Source organism: Gymnoscopelus braueri (genome assembly GCF_963280865.1).
Source record: "Gymnoscopelus braueri genome assembly, chromosome: 7".
Taxonomy (NCBI): domain Eukaryota; kingdom Metazoa; phylum Chordata; class Actinopteri; order Myctophiformes; family Myctophidae; genus Gymnoscopelus; species Gymnoscopelus braueri.
The window spans coordinates 42900210-42925407 of NC_137608.1; the positions used below are offsets into that span (position 1 = coordinate 42900210).

The 25198-nt window shown below is 40.9% G+C and overlaps 2 protein-coding genes across 5 annotated transcripts in view; both read left to right on the top strand.

The window, feature by feature from the left end:
* The window catches only part of notch1b (notch receptor 1b), a 54599-nt gene extending 48238 nt beyond the window's left edge, over positions 1-6361 (top strand). The window contains exons 33-36 of the mRNA XM_080434422.1: positions 942-1240; positions 2863-3010; positions 3500-3597; positions 3720-6361. Coding sequence (XP_080290548.1) covers positions 942-1240; positions 2863-3010; positions 3500-3597; positions 3720-5078 — 1904 coding nt within the window. The 3' untranslated portion in view covers positions 5079-6361. The remainder of the gene's footprint in view (positions 1-941; positions 1241-2862; positions 3011-3499; positions 3598-3719) is intronic.
* Positions 6362-10552: 4191 nt separating this feature from the next.
* LOC308088112 (parafibromin-like) lies at positions 10553-21017 on the top strand. 4 transcript variants are annotated; one of them, XM_080432471.1, is made up of 9 exons: positions 10553-10638; positions 12408-13107; positions 16105-16210; positions 16824-16893; positions 17418-17477; positions 18472-18578; positions 18667-18718; positions 18963-19015; positions 20101-21017. In XM_080432471.1, the coding sequence occupies exons 2-9, from the start codon at positions 12959-12961 to the stop codon at positions 20503-20505; spliced, it is 1002 nt and encodes a 333-aa protein (XP_080288597.1). In that variant the 5' UTR covers positions 10553-10638; positions 12408-12958; the 3' UTR covers positions 20506-21017. The 4 variants fall into 4 exon arrangements, with proteins under 4 accessions (XP_080288597.1, XP_080288599.1, XP_080288598.1 ...); XM_080432473.1 differs by having other exon boundaries at positions 12901-13107; XM_080432472.1 differs by having other exon boundaries at positions 10559-12573; positions 12901-13107.
* Positions 21018-25198: the final 4181 nt, after the last annotated feature.

The window sequence follows — 25198 nt, forward strand, 5'->3', positions numbered from 1 at the left end:
CTGTACTAAGTGACAAATCCCCCGAAGAACATCTAAGAAAAATCAAAAGTAGCCGGGTTAAAAACTAGAGAGCACGCGTTTTCTCCCCGTGGCGTATTGATGTGCTTACAATCGACCAGATTCTGCCAGATCTGGGGTTTGCTATCCTTTTGAAGAGGAGAAAAACCCATCCAAGTAGACTGACTGACTGACTGGCTGAACCGCCTCTCACAGATAGGTGATAATGCTGGGGTTTTCCAGCTCGCCAGCTTTAGCCAGCCCTGGCCTCTATCCCCTCTAGCTTCGCTCTCCTTCTGAAGCTTCCCCTACGCCAGCGCTTGATCAGAATCCGTTATCGAAGACAGAGAAAGCCGCGGTGATTCCACTCAGGCAAAAGCATCAAATCCACATTCGATTTGTTTGTTGCTTTGTTTTGATCTCCCCGGCTCTTTGAAGTGCAGGCTCCTATAACGTTTGCTCTAGAGTCGGGGGCCCGTGCTGCTCTGACCCCTGCAATCTGCTGACCCCTGCAATCTTCCTCTACCTGCCTAATGCCGGGCCCCGGTTTCTCCTCCCCTGTCTATGGCAGTGGTCTTCAAACATTTTCATGTCAAGGACCCCCAAATTGATATGCATTTTGCCACAGACCCCCAATCTGAAAAGATTTTGTGCCAAGTTACAAATGTTCAAAGATTTTCACAAATTTCAAGAAGTTTCAGAATGCTTTGAAAATAGCCGAAGTATAATCGGGTTAAAGTGGTTAAACTGCTGTTGATGCTATATTAACACATTTAGCTGGGGACCCCCTGGAACCATCTCGAGGGTCCCTGGGAGTCCCCGGACCCCACTATGAGAAACCACTGGTCTTCTTCCTTCTCATCTTCTCATCCTTCATTCCTCTCCCCTGAACTTAATCCGATTCTCCCTTTCTTTCCCTTCTCCTCTCTCTTGCCTCCATCCAGACGGATTCACGCCCCTGATGATTGCGTCCTGCAGCGGCGGAGGTTTGGAAACGGGCAACAGCGAGGAAGAGGAGGACGTGGCGGCCAACGTCATCAATGACTTCATCTACCAGGGCGCCAACCTTCACAACCAGACGGACCGCACGGGCGAGACCGCCCTGCACCTGGCCGCTCGCTACGCCCGCTCCGACGCCGCCAAACGCCTGCTGGAGGCCAGCGCCGATGCCAACGTCCAGGACAACATGGGCAGGACGCCTCTGCACGCCGCCGTGGCAGCCGATGCCCAGGGGGTATTCCAGGTGGGATCCAAAGGCCACATAACATGTAGAACATTTTTACACACACACACGTAGGGTTGCGACATTTAATCAAACTGATCGATTTAATCAATTACAAAAATAAATTGATAATAGTTTTTTAACTCAAATGAATCTATTTTGGGGTGAAAATCTGAAATCTAGTATTTTATTATACGTATATATTTTTAATAGCGAAAGTAGCGAATCTACGAGCTCACAACGCATTGCATCGTGACGCATTGTGAGTATGTAGATCGGCTATTTTAAAATAGGTATAAATAGGTATATAAAATAGGTCTTGAGTGTTTAATAATATGATTGATTTAGTCGGTTATCAATTAGATTTTTTTTGCGTTAATTCATTTACACAAGAAATAAAACAAATGCTCCTCGATTATTCGATTAATCTAAAAAGTTATCGATATAGTAATTGCTGAGAAAATAATCGACAATTGCGGCCCTACAAACATGGCTAACATACTTCCTCTTCATCTTAGTAAGGTACGGTATACTGCAGGGGGTTCCAAACGGTGTGGCGAGTAGACCTGTCACAGTTATTACATAGTCGCCTAATTGCAATTATTTGAGATAATCACAATTATTTGTTCATAATCGTCATATCTTTTCTATGTTGAAAAATCTTCGTAATTTTTCAAACATTTTCAAAGAAAGTAATGGAAATAGCTGATCTACAAGCTCACAACGCATTGCGATGGGTTGTGAGCTTGTAGATCGCTATTTCCACTATTAATGATTTTTTAAATTACGTTTATTAAGTATAAAGTTATTAAATATGTCATTCATTTATTTGTATATTTAGGTTATTTGTCATATCTGCACCTGTGTAACTTCAAAGTCTAAAAGCCCAAACGTAAATGTAATTTCTGTTCATTATGTCCCAATGACAAAAACACAATTAAATCGTTAATCATAATTATTCGTGTGACAATTAATCGTCACGTAAAATGTCATAATCGTCCAGGTGTGCCTTGGGATTTTGTGACAACCACACATTATTATTGCAATATATGCAACTTCATAAAGAGTTGTGAATTCATTTTTCTTTTTACTATATCAATACTTTGTGCTCACTAATTTCCCAATACATAGGCAAATTCTATAACCTTAAAGAAATATTTTAATCACTTTTCAACCTGGCGTCCCTTTTTAAGGCGGATTATGGGTGATGTTTTTTGTTGAACATTTTCAACTATTTAGTGGTTCTGAACCTGTGAGCCGGGGCCCACTGGTGAGCCACGAGGGTATTGCAAGTGGGCCCCCAAATAATTGGCAAAACACTAAGATTTAAATGATAATATAACATTAATTAAAAATATATGAAAAAAGAGTCTTTAAAGCCAGAAACATTTGTTTTCATAGTGATAAATAAGAACTTAAAATATACTACGTTCGTTCCATTGATCTAAGCCAGAACACGATCGATTGATCAATCAATAAACACGTGGTCTACCCAAAAGATGGTTGGGCCGCAAACACTTTCATGATTTCTGGGCCCTGATGCAGAAAAGGTTGAGAACCACTGAACTAACAGTCCATATGAGTCAATATGATCACATTTGCCCCACAATGACCCCAGCTTCATGTCTTCATCATCTCTGTAGATTTTAATAAGGAACCGTGCCACGGACCTGGATGCCCGCATGCATGATGGCACCACCCCTCTGATCCTGGCTGCCAGGCTGGCAGTGGAAGGGATGGTGGAGGAGCTCATTAACTGTCACGCTGATGTCAATGCCATCGACGACTTTGGTAAAGATTTTTGTGCCCTTCTCTTTCAAGCATATGACTGAATAGAAGTATGTACACAATACTCAACATAATAGTAGTCATAGTAATAGTTTAGTATTACTATAGTGTAAATAGCAATAGCAAAATGTACCTAATCTTTAACCACTTGCAACCTGGTGTCGCCCTATTTTGGGCATGTGTATTACAGATATACTTGTTCTTTTGCTTTAATAATTTGTTTGTTTTGTTTTCTGTAAAGCTACTTTGAGTACCCTAAAAGGGCAATATAAATCTGAGGTATTATTATTAGTATAGACAAAATCTTTCAAAATAGCTCACAATAAGTCGCTATGCGACACGTTGTACATCAGCATCATTTTTGCCTCGGACCACCGTCGTAAGACCTGGTATCAAATAGGGTTTGAGTGGTTCAACAGTCTTGTATAGTTATAGAGCTGATGTAGACATGGAATTATGTATAACCTGTTTGTTTTATTTCTGCCTCACCAGGTAAATCAGCACTACACTGGGCCGCTGCTGTGAACAACGTGGAAGCAGTTATAGTGCTACTGAAGAATGGCGCCAATAAGGACATGCAAAATAACAAGGTTCGTAATAAGAAAACGTCTTTGTCATCACTTAGCAAAAACAATAGCGAAACTCTTTCCAAGACAACATTCTATGTGTGTGTGTATCTCTGAATGGGTTTTCCCTGTCCAATCTGCTTCAGGAGGAAACGCCACTGTTCCTGGCAGCCAGGGAAGGAAGCCACCAGACAGCCAAGGTCTTGCTGGAGCACTTTGCCAACCGGGAGATCACCGACCACATGGACCGACTGCCCCGGGACATCGCCCAGGAGCGCATGCATCACGACATCGTGCGGCTCCTGGACGAATACAACCTGGTGCGGAGCCCTCCGATGCACGGCGGCTCGCTGGGCACCACGTTGTCGCCTGCCCTCTGTTCCCCTAACGGCTACCTCAGCAGCATGAAACAGCACCACATGCCGCAGGGCCAGGGCAAAAAGGCACGCAAGCCCAGCACCAAGGGCATCGGCTGCAAAGACGGTAAAGACATGAAGAACAAGAAGAAGCACTCCCAGGACGGGAAGTCCGGCAGCCTCCTGGACAGCTCGGCCGTCCTGTCGCCGGTCGACTCGCTGGAGTCGCCCCACGGCTACATCTCTGACGTGGCCTCGCCGCCCATGATGACGTCGCCCTTCCAGCAGTCGTCGTCGGTGTCCCTCAACCGCCTCCAGGGCATGTCCGATCCCCACCTGGCCGTCGGCCACATGGTCATTCCCAAGCAGGAGCTGGCGCGCATGCAGTTCGACCCGCTGCCGCCCCGTCTCACGCACCTGCCGGTGTCGGGGGGCGGCCAGGGCGCCATCAACGGCCAGTGTGATTGGCTATCCAGGATGCACGGTCAGTTTAACCCCATGAGAGGAGCCCCGGTTGGACAGGGGGCCTTGCATCAGGGTGGGCAGCAGCACAGCCTGATGACGTCCCTCCACAACGGCCACCCTGCCTCCAACCTCTCCCAGATGATGAGCTACCAGGGGATGCAGAACACTAGGCTGGGCTCCCAGCCGCACCTCTTGCAGCAGCAGGCTCAACAGATGCAGCAAATGCAGAACATCCAGCAGCTACAACAACAACAACAGCAACAGCAACAGCAAAACATCCAACTGCAGCATCAGAACTCGAGCACTGCTGGCGGCCAGAACTTCATCAGTAGCGAGATGAGCTCCCCCGAGCTCCAACAGGGCACGGGCAACAGCAGCATACCCATCCACACCATCCTGCCCCAGGACACTCAGATCATGCCCTCTTCTCTCAACCAGTCCATGGCCAGCACCCAGTTCCTGACCCCACCCTCCCAGCACAGCTACTCTGGCCCCATGGACAACACCCCCAACCATCAGCTCCAAGTGCCTGACCACCCCTTTCTGACGCCCTCGCCCGGCTCCCCTGACCAGTGGTCCAGCTCCTCTCCGCATTCCAATATGTCCGACTGGTCGGAGGGCATCTCGAGTCCGCCGACCAGCATGCAGTCTCAGATCGGACACATACCCGAACAGTTCAAGTAGCCAACTTGTACCTTTCCGCCGAGACGAACTGCTGAATATTTTTATATGAAAAGGGCACTCTTGGAGGAAGAAATAAAGGAAAAAGGTAAAGCTGTAAATTCATTTGACAGAAGGATTTTTTTTTTTAAATAAACTTTTATACTAACAGCAAGAACGACCTGTGTCTCTTTCATTTTCTTTTTATTTATTAATGTCTTATTTATACTTTTATCACCTGCATACTGACATTTGAGGGATCCATGGTGTTGGTAGGGTCATCCGCAGGGGGAGAAAAAAGCTCTTTATAAAATTCTCTTTATGTTCAGTTAGTAAATTTTTTCTACAGTGAGCAGGGTCAGTATACACACTGGGTATTTATTTGTTCAGTTAAGTCTTTGCCTTTTTCCTATAAATTGTGAACGTCTTTGTTTATATTTTGATATTATTTTTATAATCTTGTGTATAAACACAACTTGTATAATGCCTAAGTAAGGCCCGATTTATACTTTGTCATATGACGGTGTCGCATGCCGAAGATAGCCGATCTACAAGCTCACAACGTGTCTTGTCGAGCTTGTAGATCGGTGCAGGATGCCATCGTACAACAAATTATAAATCGTTCTTAATCAGGCCTTTAGAGAACTGGTCCGTGGGTCACGTTTGTCTCACACACGTCCACACTGTCCAAAGGGACACAGAAGATTCACTTTTCCATTCCCTCATGTTAGTTCTAGCCTATGGCTGTGTTGTTGTTGTTTTTTTGCTGTGTAAATAAGTTACGCATTTCCCTTGTAAACAGGATTTTGTTTCAGAAATCTGATGACTTTTAAGCATGCCATTCTCATAGAGAGGGTCAACAGTCTTCTAAATGTTACACAAAATAACACACTGCCCCTGAGGCAGAGATGAAAAATGTCTACATGTACAATGTATTAATAGGAAACATTCGATTTTTTTCATAAATATAAAACAACGGAAATATTCAAGTTTTATACATTTATATTTATTTGACATTTTTGGATTTTTGGATTTTTATTTTATTTTTAAGACTACTGTAATTACTGTAAAAGGAAAACTGTTGGCCAAGTTCTCTATTGTTGTCTCTAATGGTTTCTTGTTGAGACGCTTCATGGTATAGTTCTCAAAATGTTATAAAATAAATAGGCTATAGTAAAATTGTAATATCTAAAATGTAATGTTTCCTTCCACCTAAATTTTAAATTTGGATAAAATGTATTTTCCCTCTGTACAAAAAAAATGTTTCTTGTTATAATAAAGAGCACCTCTGTGTGTCTTGATTTGAACCTTCTGCTTGTGAATTGTCCTTTTCTAAATGTGTCTTTCTATAAAAAGCAGTTTCCTGCACGTATTCTGAGATTAATTGTAGAATTTAGACCCTGGAGAGCAAATGCCCAAATTAAAGAAAGGTCATTGTTCAGCATTGTGACAAATGTATGCTCTGGTGGGCCTATACAACAGTGCCTCTTGATGTATATATGTGTGTGTGTGTGTGTGTGTGTGTGTGTGTGTGTGTGTGTGTGTGTGTGTGTGTGTGTGTGTGTGTGTGTGTGTGTGTGTGTGTGTGTGTGTGTGTGTGTGTGTGTGTGTGTGTGTGTGTGTGTGTGTGTGTGTGTGTGTGTGAGACGTGTGTGTTTTTTTAGATGTCAACTCCATAAGATGGCATATCTGACGGAGTTGACATCTGACGGAGTCTGATGGAGTTGACAAAATGTGAGTCATAGTGAGTAGACCATTTATTTTTCAAAGTTTTTTTTTTATAGTTTGGATTTAGAAGGACTGACGGAGTTGACATGTTGGTTGGGACACACCAGGCAGATAGTAATATTATTATTATTATATGGATTTATCAAAAAATAAAAGCTTACCAGAGCTTTCGCAGCTTTCCCGCCTTTTTAAACCCGGAAGTGAGACGGGACCTTAGAATATAGCTAAAACCGGTTTATGCCTGATTAAATTATGTTTTTGTAGAATCGTAGAATCGTAGAATTGACGATCTTTGACACAAGGGCAAAAAAACACATTAAAAAAAGGTACAAAAGGTAAAAAGGTACATTCATACACCTATGTTATCAATACACATGGTTAGTCTTTTTAATGCTTTTAACAAAAAAATTAAATAAATGTTTATGGTGTTTTCTGGCGTGCAAGTTTAGATGTAAAAAAAAAAAGGAAAACAGACCAAAACATTGTATAACTCTTATGTAATTCATATATATAATTCATATATATAAATCCTTTAAGAATATATTTTCACCAAACTTTTTTTTAAATTAGTGTTAGCCTAATAAATAATTACTCCAGAGGGCCACATTGCATATACTGTCGGGCAGACAACTCTTATATCTCTCTGTATTTTAAAATTGTTCATACATTAATGCCGTACTTTGCCATTCTATGTCACACAAAAGTAGCAAAAGTAGCCGATCTACAAGCTCTACAAGCTCAAAACATGTCGCAGTGCGACGCGTTTTGAGCCTGTAGATCTGCTATTTTTTGCCATTTTTGAATTGGAATCAAGACTTATTTTTTTGCTATTTTTCTAATGGAATCCTGAAAAGTACTATATTTAATTTCAAATGCATTTAGTTATAGGCTACTTATGTTAACTTTATGAACTTAAATACAAATACATTGGACATAAAAAAGACTAGAATTTTAATACTAGTCATTAAGCTACTAATATAGACTGAAGTAATTAAAGCGGGTCATGTTGGCATGTTTGACATTGTAACAGCTGAAATCAATAATATATCAGTATTCCGATATTAACCTGCGGGCCGCATTAAGTGAAGGTGGGGGCCGCATGTGGCCCCCGGGCCACCAGTTGCCCATGTATGATTCAGAAGACTAAAATGTCATTTGGTGGGCCGTGATGGTGTCGTAATGCCTGATTTATACTTAGCTGCGTGCCGAAAATAGCGACGTGTTGTAGACACACACACACGCACGCACGCACGCACACACACACACACACACACACACACACACACACACACACACACACACACACACACACACACACACACACACACACACACACACACACACAACCATTTACAGTAGGCTATATCTAGTGTGAGATATGATCTACTGGCCCACAAATTTCAACATAAAGTTGATGATGAAATTGACCACTTCTGTAACTGCTCACTTCTCTTATTTTATCTTTTTGTAATCAGTTTACTCCCATAGCGTGAGATAGTTTGAGTAGTGAGATAGTTTCATAAGCCGTGTGCGGTACAATACTGGTTTGTAAAAAAGACCGTAGGGGTCTTGCCCTATAGATTATCACGCTGGGGCCCTTTAATTTGTATTTATTTTATTGTATTTAGTTGATTGACAGATGAGCTTTCACTACTTATCATTATTACTTATTATTTCTTTAATCACAAATATGAGGGCCGCTGTAATTAATATTCCCAGGCTGACTTTTGTTTCCAGTCCACTCATGACATGAAGTTGGTGATAAAATTTACCACTTCTGTAACTTAGTCATACTTCTCTTTTTTTTAATCTTTTGTCTTCAGTTTTCTCCCACTGCCAGCTGTTTCATAAGCCTGTGCAGTACCATACAGTACAGTATGGTTTGCAAAACAGACCTACAGACCTGTTCAGTCTAAACAGTACAATAATAATAAAAAAAGATCTGTACATTGAAACTATACAAACTATAGGAAATTACATTTTAACCTTTGCATAAGACTACAGTAAGAGTACAACATTTTGCTTGGCATGGTTCCCTCTAGTGGCTGCTAGGGAAGGAAGCCACCAGACAACTAAGGTATTCTGTGCAAGAGAAGTTTAGAAGCCTAGAGGCTTATAGATAACTTCCCCTTTTTGTAAAATCCTCAGACATATAAAAATGGATATAAATTATTAAAATAATTACCAGTAATACTATCAAGAGATATACATACAGTACTCATACACCTACATACACAGTATAACCACCTACCCACCTGCCCACACACCTACATACATACATACATACTGTATAGACCTATTATTCAACTACTTATTGAAAGTTGCTCAATAAAATGTGTGCTTGGTTTAAAGTACTGGAGTAGGCTACTTGCTTTGAAAAATATTTAAAAGTACATGCTTTTTCAAAATACTTAGGCCTATTCAAAAGTACAAATTACAAAGTACATTTATTTTTATATCAATGCATTGCTGTTTTAAAATGTCATTTTCCCAAAAAAATCAAGGATTATCCAGAAATGTTAAATATCGATGTGACGCCTTGTGAGCTTGTAGATCCATTCTCCCCAACCTATCTTATCTTATATAAAAATTGCCTAATGGGTGGACGGCTGTCACAAACGTAACATCTGGACTTGCAAGGCCCACCGTTGCTCAAATCCACACCAAACTTGCCACAAACACTGTTCAGGCGTCTCCTGTGACAATAATAATAATTGTCATGGACCCCCATTTGAAAAGATTTTGTGCCAGGGGAATCTAAATTATGCCAAAAGTGTCATAATCTTTCAAGATTCTTTCAAAAATGTAAGATCTACAAGCTCACAATGTGTCGCAGGTGATACAGATTGACTATTTTTCCATAGCGGTTATATATAAATGTGTTAAAATAACCATGTTAAGTTGGTTAAACTAATTGTGATGCTATATTAACTAATTTAGCTGCTGGGGACCCCCTGCCCCTGGAACCCACTCAAGGACCCCTGGGGGTCAACAGACCCTACTTTGAGAACCACTACTGCTCTAAATCACGACCTCCCATAATCTCTTCAACTGTTTGGTTCAGGGAATTCAGGCAGTCCTGACAAGTAGTCCTTAACAGCCGTCCAAGGAAAGGCAGTCCTGACAAGTAGACCTTAACAGCCTCCAATGGACCGATCCTTTCAGCAGATGTGTGGGGAGAGGAGTCTGCAGGGTCCTACAAACGATAATCTCATACAAATATAACAAAGTTGGAAGGTAAATACATGAGTATGAAACAGAAGTATAGAGAGGTAACAGAAGGATACTTAACCACTTAAACCGTCTATCTATACTTAAACTGGACATTAGTTTTCTCTGCACTCGGTGCATTCTTTCCCCCCAACTTTTTCCCCCAAAATAGCCAATCTACATGCTCACTACTATTTTTGGCAAAGTTTCCCCCAGAATAGGGATGCTGAGGTTCAAGTGGTTAAATCAATTGAGCCCCTTTATAGCCTGCCCTAAAATAGCAGATCTGAATTGCAGAATTGTTTTTGGAAATCTTTGAACAATGCCTACAATAACGTGCCCAAAAACGGGCATATGATGGTGTGCTGCCTCCAAATGGCAGATTGGTTAAGATCCAAAGTTTAAATTTTTTTAAATAATTCTGTCATTTAATAAGTCAATAAGTTAAGCTAAAAGGTCATGTTCTTTGTAACAGATCATAGTATTTGTACTGCCATCTAGTGGTGGAGGTAAAAAAGTATAAAAACGAAAATGAAAGTAAAATGCACACTCAGTGAAGCCAGCATTTCTCCAGTGATCAATGAGCTGTGCTTGTGGTCTGATGAGAATAATCATAAAACGTTTTTGCCTTGGACATTATTTGTCTGTAAGTACATTAAGTTGTAGCTATTCGGTGTAATGATTGCATTTCATGTAAGATTTGATGTTTGCAACTTTCCTGTGTAGACTAGGTTTGTTTGATAGTTGTGTAAGCACATGTGCTCTGCATTCCATGTTAGCTTACTGATGCAGTGACTGTATTCTGTGTTTGTAGCATTGTGTAACTGGTTCAAATGCAAATACTTACAATTTATGTATACTTATATACGTACTAATTCATATGTGTGTGTATTTCTGTCTATTTCTGTACTGTTTCAGTTTTACAATCAAAAATACCCTGCAGAGACTTCAGTAAATTACCAAGAAAAGTCAAGCCTTGTTTGTTTATTGGAGGATCCCAGGATTGTTAACTAGCTGTCTAGCTTCACATAGGCACGTGTTGCAAGGGCAGTATAGATGGTTTGATCTCTGCCAAAGCCACAGATCAAACCATCAGATCATATAGGCCTACACATAGATAAGAAGAAATGTCTTTTAGTCACAAGTTTTTCCCAAAGATACATTTTCAAAACATAAAAAATTGTATATTGCCTATTTTCAATAGGGCTTCACAATGTCGGCTATTTTTTACGAGTTTGAGTAACAGGGAGACACCTAATTTATCTTCTGGGTCTGGAACTGAAAAGTTTGAGAAACACTGATCAAGATTCTGATTATCAGAATACCAAGGATTCTGTAAGGGACTGTAAGGGATGAATGACCATCACATCCCTTACAGTCTTGTAAACATGACTGAAAGACAGTAAGACATTATAAAAAGTAAAAACTCAACCATGTTAATACCATGGCCATTGGTTACTTTTTACCCACAGCAGCTTTTAAGAGGCAAGACCATATGGAAAGTAAATTCTGTGTGCCCTGTGGCTAAGCTTCTACAGTAGGCCTATGGCACACCATAAACTGTTTGCCATTTCCAACAGCAGAAGGGGTTAATGAACTTGATGACCAGCTAATAGGCCCACTCTCAAGCTAAATGACTATTCCTTCAGTCAATGGCAGAGGGTTTTTTCCAGGTGTGTCAGTATTATTTTGCGTCCTTACCCCAAGCAGGTCTTTTTCTAAGCAATTTGAAATAGTATACAGGTAATCCACATATCTTCTTGACCAGAAGTGCAGCCCAGATGTTGGGTACAAGGCCTCCTTCTGAGATTGTAATAATAATAAGTTTGGTCAGCTCCTCATCATTTCTCACTGCCAGAAGGATGTGGTGAGGAGCAGTGATGGAAGAAGTAGGACTCACATGTTTTACTTTAGTAAAGTATCAATAATGCAATGTAGATGTTACAATTAGAAGTCCCGTATTCAAAATGTACTTGAGTAAAAGTACAAAAGTATCGGCATCAAAATATACTTTAAGTACCAAAAGTAAAGGTAGGCTACTCATTGTGCAGAATGTCCCATTTCACAAGTTCAAATTGTATACAAAAATATTTGGAAAATAGCCGATCTACAAGCTCATAATGCATGCAACCTTCTTCCCATGGCCAGACATTGTAAATGCTGTCAAGTGAGTGTTTTATTTCTTCTGTATTTGTCCTTGTAGTGACCGACTCAAGTGACGTCCCTTTGGGGTTTTCTATGGGTGCGTTCGAAAATACAGCACTGAGCGCACTGGCCAATACAAACTAATAGGCGAGTGTGCTCCGGTGCGTAATTTTCGAACGCGCCCTATGTGTTGTAAGTTTCCAATTATGTCTCATTTGTTACATCTGTGTTTTTGTAATCAAGTTTTGTTTGATACACCTGTTGTGGTAGGGTGAGTCAGTCGGCTCATTCGACTGAGGGAGAGCACTCTGTGTAAGAGAGTTGGAAGAAAGTAAAATAAAATAGAAGTAAACTAAAATAAAGTAAAGGTTTTTGAAGAAAGTCTGAGGCATCCCTCTACCCCCCCCCGCCTATTTGTGTGCAAGCAGGCAAAGTGGTCAGTATTGTTTCTTTTGTGAGTGTTATTGTGAAAGTCATGTATATTAATGTAAATGTAAGAATGTCCAAGTTAATGTTTAGTTTTTTGTCTAGTCTGAAATACTGTCAGTTCTACAGTGTTTTCAGCAAATAAACATAAGTAAAAAGAACTCGAGTTTCACATGCAATGAATGGGCGGCACATGCTTTATGAACCTGCATGAAAAAAGTAACATCAAGTACTTTTACTGAAGTAGGCATACTACATTTAGGCCTACGTACTCTACTGGAGAATTTCCATTCACAAAATGTGAGATTGAATGTTGTTTTACTTGTTCAATCTACAGATGATTCATTCAGGGCTTCAGACCATAGACTCTATATGGTTCAGACAGGTGAGCTGAAATGACAGGTGAAATCATGGCGGATGACGTGCTGAGTGTTCTCCGTCACTACAACCTTCAGGAAAAAGAGATCATCACTCAAGGAGATGATGTGATTTTCGGGGAGTTTGCCTGGCCCAAAAATGTCAGGACCAACTACATAATTCACGGGTAGGTAGCCTACATAACTGTGCCCTATACTTCGTCATATGTGCGACAGACAGACAATGTCGCACATTGCGTTGTGAACTTGTGACTTTGTTGTTTTGTTTTTCGGGGGAGGGGGAACTCAATTCATTGAAACATTTAATGACGGGTTATTCATAGATAGTAGGCTATTCGGTGCCATTTGTTTCCCAATGACATCATATCTTGAAGCCTCTCTACCATAGCACACAATGATATATGTTCCTCAGGGTGAATTAAATAATCACTTTGATTTGAGTAGAGATGAGCTAAAATGCCATGTTCCCAATCATGTTTATTCAGCTTCAGTTACACATAAGTAATAAAATTCAAACAAAATAAACAGTTATTATTATTTAGTATTAGTTCTAATGTTTCTCACCAAATGTTATTAATTGTGATAATGTATTATTAATGCTTAAAATCTTGACATGAATGTGTCCCTGAGTTGACTGTCCCCTGGGACAGTCAACTCAGAGAGGCATTCATTTCAAGATAACAGGGCTTTACCAGGCTTTACCAGGCTAGCGTAACAGGGCCCTGCTACGCTGATGCAAATCCACCTGTACATGTCCCCTGTCTATTCCTATAGCCTTGACTTCAGAAAATAGAATATATTTTTGACAGGAAACCCTATACCCGAAGAAGTATAAGTATCACTGTTTAATTTGCCTTTGTATCAATGTTTTAGGTTGTATTACTGATGTGGTAAAGCATAACATCTCCACCCTGTTATGCTTAACTATAGAGGAAATTGATACATTTTCATAATTCTGAGAATATGGTTGATAAATATATACAAATTCTTACTCTGTGTTCACAATGTGCTACCATATTCTTCATTACATGAGGAGTAATGGCCATCTTTAGCATCTTTCCTTCCGGAAATGTCATTTGCATTTGATTTCAGGAATTGGTCTGGCCTACAGGCCTGTATGGGCAATTTGGCTGTGGCCGGGAGCTGGGCGGGATTAGTACCGTAGAGTAGACTGACAACCCCTTCAGCCAATCAGCAGTCCGTTCCCCTTCAGCCAATCAGCAGTTCGTTTCCCCGACCACCAGAAACAGCCATGCCTAGTGTCACTGCCCGCCCTGCCAGTTCTCAGAATTTTTGTTTTTAAATAGGCTCCGTCATGATTAATTGATTTGACCACATAATATGTGAAGTTAAACAACTAAATTCTATCCGAACGAAGTAAAGTTTAAGAGCGTTTTGAATTTTTAAAACCAAAACAGCGGACAGAATTTCAATGGCGGCCGGTTCCATTTTTGTCGGCTGCACTCGGGTTCACTCGGGTTCCACCTGATTGGCCAACCTACACTGTCAATCACAGAACAATGAGGGAGGACACTGATAGGAGAGTTCATGTTATGAACTCCGGAGAAACGCCCAGACAGGCCTGTAGGCCAGACTCACTCCTGCAAACAAATACAAATGAGATTTCCGGAGGGAGGGGTTTACCAGGCTAGGGGGGGGTTAGGCTTTGACATTTACAGGGGCCAGTTTCGAATTGCAGCCACCTTTTAGAGCGCTTTTGAAGGAGATAGGGATTTACCATAGACGTATAAAGGTAGACGCCTCCTCCGGCTCTGAGGCGTCTGTATCTCGGGCGCGCACCAGCTTCCGCCCTCCCTCGGGAAGTTTCCGCGTGCGTCACAGAAGGGGACGTTCGGTAGGCCAATCAGAGGCCGGTGGGGGCGGGTCTTTTTGTAAACCAGCCACTAAGTTAGACACGCTGTGATTGGCCAGTAGTCAACGCGCTGTGATTGGCCAGTAGTCACTTTGAGTGGCAGCTTGCCCTCTATGGCGGCCGCCTGAGCGATACAGGTCGCTCCAATGAACTGCAGAGGCCAATTAGGTATCTAGGCTTCTATATCTATGGGGATTTACTCTCCTTTACAACTGTTGGTACGAACGAATTTAACCCCTTGTTTGAGCCAAATCTGGGTTGAACGTGATTAGTGGAGCTCCCTCTGGTGTTGTGATTGTAGACTTCAGTGACGTTTGTGAAGTAGTTTGACAGCTACTAGACATGGGTGTCTTTGTGGTTATAGTGTATCTTGTAGACCAGGCCCATTGCAAGTAGTTGTACTCTGTCCTTTACCCTGAGCCATCCGACCCTAGCAAAGTGAGCAGGGGTTAAATGAGTTGTAGATGTAAGGCCAAGAAGTAGCCTTACCAGTTTGTTTTGGGATGTCTGGAGCCTTGTTTTTAAGGCCTTTGTGGTGCTATGATACCATGAGGTGCATGCATAGTCCAAGTGACCTTGGATGAGTGCTCCTGTCAGAGTCCTCAATGTATTCTTTACAAAAATCTTTTATCAGGATGTACTTCATCATCAGGACGTATACTTCATCATCAGGACATATAACTAATCATCAGGACATATACTAATGTCCTGATAATCGAAACGTTGATAACTTAAAAATACAGCAGAGCTTTTTCAGCATCACCCATGTGCAGACTATTTTCTTTTGTGATACTTGCTTGTCTTACACCTGGGCCACAGATGTACGTGCACTACCTCCTTCACTGGATTAACATTTGCCCATTTATCCATCATCATCAAAGCTGATTTGGACTTGAATATCCGACAGCAAGTTATAGATATCCCATTCCCCAGTAAAATCTGCAAGTGGACCATGTCCATTTTCCACTGTATAATTATATTGAACATTATAAATTGATGTAGGCCTAGCTAAACTGAAAAATAGTATGTTTACAGACCAGAAGGTTATAAAGTTAAAGGGTCTCCCCAAACATATTCGCCAGTCAGTCAGCTGTTGGAAGTGTTAGAAAACAAATTGAATTGTATATGAGGCAATATAGTGGTTATTAGTGAATATGGAAAATACTCACTAATACCACTTGTTGGAATTGTTTAGCCTAAATACAGTCAGACGGTTGAATAACAAGATGAATGTGATTATAATCAGAATATAGGATGCCAATTATCTGTTCTGTCTTCTATTTTCTTTCAGAACTGGAAAGGAGGGGCTGCCCAAGGAGTATTATACTCTTGAGCCAATTTTGTTTTTGCTCAACAATGTGCATCTCTCTCATCCATCGTATGTGCGAAGGGCTGCAGTAAGTCACCGAAACACCCTTACTTCAAAATTAAAGGGCAATTCAAATGGTTGCTATTTTCCTTGTGGTGCCAATCGGTTATGATAACCACTCACTTTTTTCATTGTTTATTTTCTCATACTGCTTCTTGCAGCTGTCCAAGCATGTGAAAGTCAAGTGAAAAACTTCTATCATAAAATAATAATCAACCTGGAAATGGGGTCCAGATTAGGAATTTAGACTATCCATTACATTATCTCAATACTCTAATAAAATTGTGCATTCCATAGTGTGTTCTTTTCCACTCATATGAAATCACTTGTGTAATATTATATTGTACATTCATCAGGAAATGTACTTGTTATTATACTATAGTTTCAAGCTCTGTCTGTCCATCTGTCTGAGATGTTTTCCAGAAGCCTAGGATGACTACATTTGATATGTGGTTATCTTTAGGGAAGGTGGAGTGGTGTTTATCAAAATTCCATTTGTCCTTCCGTCCGGTCGAGATCTTGTCTGGCGAATATCTCATATACCAATAGGGGTTATGATGACCAAACTTGGTATTGTACTGTATATGGTTACATCTTGTAAATGTGGATTGACCTTCAATATTTTTTGTACTTTCCCATAGAAGAACAACATTCCACATGTCAGAAGACCTGATCGAAAAGCCCTTCTGAGATATCTCAATGGTGAAAGTGGTAAGTACCCTTGGGATCTCATCTTAAACAAGCTCAGTGCTTAATGAGTCTTCCAGTTTAGTAGACCTTGTATTGTGAATTTGTACTTCCATGTACTGTTATTCTCATGTCTTACTAAATAAAGTACATCAATCAATCCCTATGATTTGGAATAACTATTGAACGGCTTGCTTTTGTGTTTAGCCATTTAGAATCAGAATATGTTTATTCGGCAAGTATGCTCACATTCAAGGAATGGTGTATTGCTATCAGACATGGAAGAAACATATAACAGATCAGAGAAGTGGAAAGTGGAAAAATAAGTACTATAAACATGCCAGGAGTGAGCAGTGAGAATAGTATTTGACCTGTACAGTATATGCTGTGATGAGACAAATCATGCATTGTAGGCAACTGTAATTCCTTTTTCATGCAGATATTAACTGGCCATAACATTGTCATAGTTGACGGGGTCTGTAGGTGAGAGCCTGTTTGGAGGGTTAATTAATGGATAACGGACTCGTGATTGTCTGTTTTCATCACAGCTTCAACAAGCGTTGACAGCAGTGCCCCCATAGAAATGGGCCGGCAAATACAGACACAAGGTATGTAAGCGAATGTTAGATAACCATGGTTTTATGTGTTCTCGAAGACCATTGGATTGACAACATTACAATGTATTCTTCCTTATGCATGCATCGAGAATCTTATATTAACCACATGAACCCTAGCGTCCCTATTCTTCTCCACAGCCTGGCGGGGCTTATGCCATAACTAGAGGGACAACTGTTCTGATTTTGTTCTTTTAAATGACATAGTTGTTGACAGATTTGGAAAATTGCCTGTTATCAGTGTGCACAAGAAATATGACGCTGATTGGCCAAATAGTATGCAAGATTAGCTGCGCACGCACGCACGCACGCGTGACTCCTGACAGAGATGACAAACACAGGTGGCACAGCAAACAACGGAGCCATGTAATAATATTTTAGTAAGAATTACCTTCAGAAGGGGGCACGGTGGCACAGTCGGTAGTGCTGTCGCCTCACAGCTAGAAGGTCCTGGGTTCGATTCCCGCAGGGGACGCTGTGGGCGCTGGGGGTGTGTTCTCTCCTCCGCGTCATCAGTGCCCATACCCTAGGTGGGGTTGGCGAAAGGGCCTTTCTGTGTGGAGTTTGCATGTTCTCCCCGTGTCTACCCTCACAAAAACATGCAGTAATCCTGGTCACTATACTGCCTCCCCCTGGCCAGCCGGGGCGCCTGATGGAGGGGAAGGAAACTGGTTGGAATAACGTGTTCCTTCCACGCGCTACGTCCAACCAGGGAAACTCTCCCCTGTCAGGTGACAAGAAGGTCAGTTGGCTCTCATGCATTGAAGGAGGCATGAGCTCGGCCCTGGCCTCCCTAGGTTGGCAGAGGGAAGGTAGTGCCCAGGATTACATAGACAATTGGCACTGGGTGTAAAAAATAGGGTTACAAAATCGTGGGATAAAAATTTTGTAAAAAAAAAAAAGAATTACCTTCAGCAGGTTAGAGGGATTTGGCCCAGATGAAACTAATGGCTGGTTGATAGGAACACTTTATACATTTTTGTTTTAGGAAGAATATCCTACACAAGGGATGCTTTGATTGAGCTGGCAAATTGTCCTGTGGCCATGGGAAAGCCTGAGTTCTTGCCAAATCACCCTGTAGTGATGGAAAATGCTGTAAGTTGAATACATCAACAATACACTAATGGCAGCCATTACTGACACAAAAATAACTGCTTTATTGTTTTTGATGGGTTGTCTTTAGGAGCCCCCAGCTGCCCAGAGACCATCTGCATCCAGCATGGCCACATCATCTGGTAAGCTTACAGGCCCAGCAGTACGCAAAGACAAACGTGTAAAGCATGAATTAGTTTCTACATTTTAAGTGGTCTATTTCAGGGAGTGGTCCAGTTAGCTAGTTAGTTTTTATTACCACAAATTAGAAATAAGACTTTAATCATTTTGATGTTAGCTAGAAAAGGTAGAGCGCAAATCTCAGCTAGGAGCCATGCCCTAATGAAAAGTGTGATACATGCAGTTACGTTTTTGTTTTCTCCTCAGTCAAAAGAACAGATGATGAGGTATCATCTGAGGCCAAAAAACCCAGAGTTGAGGTAAATATGATTGAACTATATATGACAAATGGGTCACAAATCGAAACAAATAACGCATTATCAAATATTTTAAATGAACAGCACAAACTAAACAGAATTATTTTAGTTCCATATTGTTAGCTGACAGCAGCAAATGAGACTCAGTGGAACAGTTTAATATTCTAGACTTATTATTAACCATAGGTAGCAAAATAACCACAGTCTTCATATCGAATTTCTCAAGCATAGCAGTATGATTTCAAGAGTTTATATGTAGTATGTTAGATGTATGATATACAGTAATATGATATCCGTTTAGTTCAAGAGTGCGTGGACTACCATCTCCTTACTCTTTTGGAAGAACAGGTACATCTGTAATAGGGCTGGGCAATTAACCAAAAATATATCCAAACCGACATTTAGAAACAACAGACTTAATCTTTCTCATGAAGTTTAATTGAATAATCAAGAAGCAGTCTATATATAATATATAGACGCATTGACCTTTTAGATCTGCTATTTTCACTATGTATATATATATATACACATGCATACATACATACATACATACATACACACACACACACACACACACACACACACACACACACATGTTCATTATCGTAATCGAGGCAAATTTGCAATAAGCTGGATGGACACAAAGAAGGCAGTGCGTAGACTGACCAGATGATCAGGTACAAAGATTTCAACCTGATATCAGTCCTTTATATCAGGGTTCTTCAACTCTGGTCCTCTGGGACTTGATTTGCAGTTGTGTTTTACTGCTTTTTGTTTTTTCACAAAATTCACATTGCCTCAATCACGTGTAAATGCTTACTCCTTATTCCTAAAATGAGGTCATTGTGGAGATTGCATTGCATTTCCAAAGTTTGTTTTGTCTGAATATAAAACTGTTGTCCTCAGAGCATTAACTTTTGTCAAAAAAATATTCTACTTTGTTTGAGGTATGCTGCCAGATTTAGGAAGAAAGAAAAGGGTTTTTTATATAGTAGAAAATGTGCAAATTCACCTTAACAACATGGACACAAATTTGTGCTGTGCCCGGTCCATGAATGATATCACAAACCTGTTTCTCCTGTGTACAGTTCATTTCTGAGGCCATGTCTGTGGAGAAGGCCAGTGTCAAGACAGAGGAGGGTTCCACCATCAAACCGGACCTGGAAGACACCCTGAAGAAAGAGGAGTGTTCCCCTATCAGACCGAACCTGGGAGACACCCTGAAGAAAGAGGAGCGTTCCCCCATCAGACCGAACCTGGAAGACACCCTGAAGAAAGAGGAGCGTTCCCCCATCAGACCGAACCTGGAAGACACCCTGAAGAAAGAGGAGCGTTCCCCTATCAAACCAAACCTGGAAGACACCCTGAAGAAAGAGGAGCGTTCCCCTATCAAACCGGACCTGGAAGACACCCTGAAGCCTGAATCACGCATCACTCTGAAGAGGATCCGGAGTGCCGTTGGAATCCTTGAAGAAAAACAGGAAGTTAAATGATTGAATAGTTTGAACCACCAGGGGTACACAGAATATCTTGAAGTCTTGGAAATTTTATTTTGGAGAAGGAAGGGAAGTCCGCACACTGTTCTTACAGTAGCTCCCAATTATTTCAATCCCTAAAAGGGATTTTTTTATTATTGTTTTAAACCTGTCTAGAATTCCAGTGAGATGTGGCTTGTGGCTTTTGGCAGTGTGCTGTATTTATAATTTGTTCTTGCCTCAATACCAATATTCTATTTTGTTTTGAGTTGTTTCTACAGATGTTGAGATGTTTTCTTAAGAATATCCTTGGTGCCCTTATAGATCTATGTTTGATGCAAATGTTTTTTTGTTTTCGTTATAAAGAATGATACCAATGTTTGAGACTGCATATTTATTTTCCTGTTAAGTTGAAGAGATTTTGTTCTTGCTGTTTAGTCTCATGTCTATGCATCGCCAGTGTACGTTTATGTATGTGTACATATAAAATATATATACGTTTATTATACTGTATTCTGTTCAGAAGGGTAGAAAAAAAATAAACAATTACTGTCTGTATGGTTTTAACCCTTACAAGAATGTCAACTGAATGTGTCTTTGAAATACACATAAGAAACACACTTTAGAAATGTCAAATACAATTATATTTCCTAAACAAATGCTAGATAGCATAAAATGCTTAACCACGTATGCCCTATTTTACCCTAGAATAAGTGTAATTATTGCACGAAGATCGATACGATACGATACGATAATACTTTGTCAGTTCACACTGAAATTTGTCTTGCGACACAGCAGCCATGTATGCAACAATAAACATGACATAAGAAAACAAAACAGAATACATACATAAAGACATACAAAGACAAGAGCAATGTCCACCTCTCAGCCTACCCCAAGCCTACAACTCCTGATTAAGCCTCAATGTCGTCTGATGGACAAAGGACCTCTTCAGTTTGACCTTATTGTATGTAGGAACACTATCTCCTTCCTGAAGGCAGCAACCTATATTCTCCATACAAAGTATGGCTTGTGTTTGAAGTGATATTCCTTGCCAACCTTATCATACTGTCATTATACGTAGATGTATAGAGCCTCTGAAGTGGTTGTCCAACAATCTTTGAACAAATGTTCAGTTGCTGCAGCAGTTGTGACTTTAAGGCTACAGACAGACATCCATACCAGGTGGTACTACAGTACTGAAGAACACTCATAATAACAGAAGTGAAAAACAAAAGAAGAATCTGTCTACTAGCACCAAAAGATCTCAGGCGGCGAAGGAAATGGACTCTTTGCTTTGTCTTCTTACCCACTGATTCAATCTGGTCTTTCCATGACAGAAGGTGGTCAATTACTACTCCTAGGTATGTATACGAACATACCTGGTTGATCTGTTCACTATGAATAGTAATGGGGGATCTGTGTATCTCTAGTGGGGCACCAAAAACAATCTCCTCTGTCTTTTTTGTGTTAATGATAAGAGCGTTGTTATCACTCCACTCCACCACCTTATTTACTCTGTGTTGGTGCAGTCCAGGATCACTGGAACTATCCAAAAGAGAAATCAAAACTGTATCATCAGAGTACTTTAGAATGTATTGGTCTGGTTTGTCAGTGCGACATTCAGACAGACATTCCTCAGTACGACAGCTGTCAGTATAAAGGGTGAAAAGTACAGCTGAGCTTACACAACCCTGGGGAGCACCAACATTAGTAGTTAATGCTGCGGAGAGGGTTCTGTTCACTTTCACCCTCTGTACTCTGTTAGTAAGGAAGGAAGCATACCAGTGAATTAAGTATGGATTCAGTTCCAACTGTACCATCTTTGACACCAGAATATCAGACTGTATTGTATTGAAAGCTGAAGAGAAGTCTAAGAACAGCACCCTTGCATGATTCTTATTAGACTTATCTAGGTGTTTTGTAATGAAGTGGACCAGTGTGACAACCGCATCCTCTGTACCGCAACCTTTCTTATAAGCAAACTGACAGGGGTCGAATTTGTCTTTAGTTATACTTACAAGATGTTGCAACAGTATTCTTTCCAGTGATTTCATGATCACTGAAGTGAGAGCTATGGGTCTATAATCCTTATGTTCTTTTGGACATTGGATTTTGGGTAGTGGTTTTATATGTGAGGTTTTCCAACACAGAGGAATTATGTGTGTGTCTACAGAGGTTTGAAATATTGGTTGCCACACAGGAGCCAACTCAGATGCGAAGTTTTTGAGGAGGAAAGCACTGCACTCGTCCGGCCCATTAGCTTTCCTTGTGTTAGTACACCAAAACACTTTTCTGACATCCTCTTCAGTGATGATAATTCTGTCTGAGGGGGCAGGTGTTACAGCCTTAAGTATTTCAGTGCACTTAGAGGAATCACCTAATGATTCGAATCTAGCAAAGAAAGTATTTAGGTCATTAGAAAAGCCAAGTTCATTATCTGTCACAATAGGTTTTGTTGGGGATGACATTCCCGTCATGGATTTCATAGTATCCCACGCCTTTTTGTGATTTTTGGCTTTGAACGCATCCTCTAGATGCTGTCTATGTGCCAATTTTGCCTGCCTCATTTTTGTTTTTAGCTTTTTTTCTGTCAATTTGAGTGCACCGAAATCTTTGTTTATGAAGGCTGTTTTCCTTTCATTTATAACATTCTTTATGTCCTTGGTCACATAAGATTTATTGTTCGGATAGATTTTAATTTCTTTTGTAGGAACAACCAGCTGTACACAAAAATTAATGTAATCATTTGTAACTGTGGTTACTTCGTCCAATGAACCATCTCTAAAGGTGTCCCAATCTGTACAGTCCAGGCATGCTCTCAGTTGTTCCTTGCTTTCATTTGTCCATGTCCTAACTACTTTCTTCTCCACCTTTCCTCTCTTCAGTTTTGACTTATAAACTGGAGTCATGCACACAACGTTGTGATCAGAGGTCAATATAGGCGGCCCAACCGTGGCAACATATGCATTTGGGATGTTCACATAACACTTGTCCAGAATGTTATTTTTCCTCGTCGCATCCTTAACATACTGTTCAAATCCCGGCAACACGGTGTCCAGATAGCACTGATTTAAGTCTCCCAGCACGATTGCTGGTGCCTCTGGATACTGCAGTTGCAGTCCGTGCACACAGTCAGCAGTGGTTTTTGCTGCTTGTGCAGCTCTTCCTGGCCCTTTAGGAGGCACATAAACTAGAAAAAGTAAAATGCACCCAAATTCGCGGGGAAGATAGAAAGGTCTTAAAGTCATGCCTAGGATCTCCACGTTGGGATCGTCGCATATCCTAAGTTTGACGGAGAAGGATCGACACCAGAGATCATTTATGTACACACATACACCGCCGTAACCCCTCCCTCCACCTCTGTCCAGTCGTACCAGAGTGAATCCGGGGACTTCATAGAGTGAGTCTGGTTGTGATGGCTTTAACCAGCTCTCAGTGAAACAAAACAGTGATGCCTCACGAAAATCATGATTGTACCTGGTATATGTCCGTATCGTGCCTATTTTGTTGTGCAGGGAACGCACGTTGGCCAGAACGATAGAAGGGAGCGATATTTATCTGATATTTATATGATATATATATCGATATTCCTCGATTCCATCCAAGGATGAATGTAATATTGCACCAATTTGAAACATTGCACTTGATCAATTAGTAGGTCGTCCCAGAGAGACTGTCAACCATGCTGCGGGTGAGGGGTCATTCAGTGCTTGTTGGTGTTAAAGGGGTAGTTCACCCCCAAAATAATTTTCTATGGATTACTCACCCCATGGAGCCTTGAATTCATGGATATTTTTTTGTTTTTGTCGCATTCCTTCCTTTATTATTTGATTATAATAAATTTAGCCCCATTGATTCCGGTAGGAGACACAAATGCATTTGTGTCTCCTACCGGAATCAATGGGGACAAATTTATTATAATCAAATTATTGGCTTAGGAATGTGACAAAAACAAAAAAATATCTATGAATTCAAGGCTCCAGGTGGTGAGTAATACATAGAAAAAAAGTTATTTTGGGGGTGAACTACCCCTTTAAGTAACCTATCTTTTAGCTCGGACCACCAAGCTTTGAACCTGGGCACTAGGTTAATCAGGTGGTGTCGAGGATGAGAGGGGTCCTTGAGGATGTGTTTAGTTTGCTCTGCCGAGGCAGCGGAAGTTGGTGATATCTTCCAGGGTGGGCAGAGGGCAGACGAGTATGGTGATGACAGTGCGCAGCCTCCTGAAGGTGTATCTTTAGGGCATTTTTTGACACTTTACACTCCTTTACTCCTTATGGTAGGGCATTCCACATTTTTGTTGAATAGCATTAGAACGAGTTCATTCCCTTTGTTGAGACAAATCTGGGTTGAACATGATCCGTGGAGCTGCCTCTGGTGTTATGATCGTGGACTTTTTGGAAGTATTTTGACAAATACAGGGGGATCCCAATGTTTTGTCGAATCTTGTAGACCATGGGCCCATAGCAAGTTGCTGTACTCTGTCCTCAACCCTGAGACTATGGTGGGCTATGGACAGTTCAGAAACCTGCATAACAGTGACATCGATGGGGATTCCAAGCTAATGGGAACTACAGCCTTTCTCTTCCTCGAAAGTTAGCACACTGAAATAGAAGCCACTGTACTTGATTCAATTAGTTTTAATAATAATAATAAGTTTTAAATCGATCGTATTTATGACCACATGTCATTAAGGTTTCTGAACTGT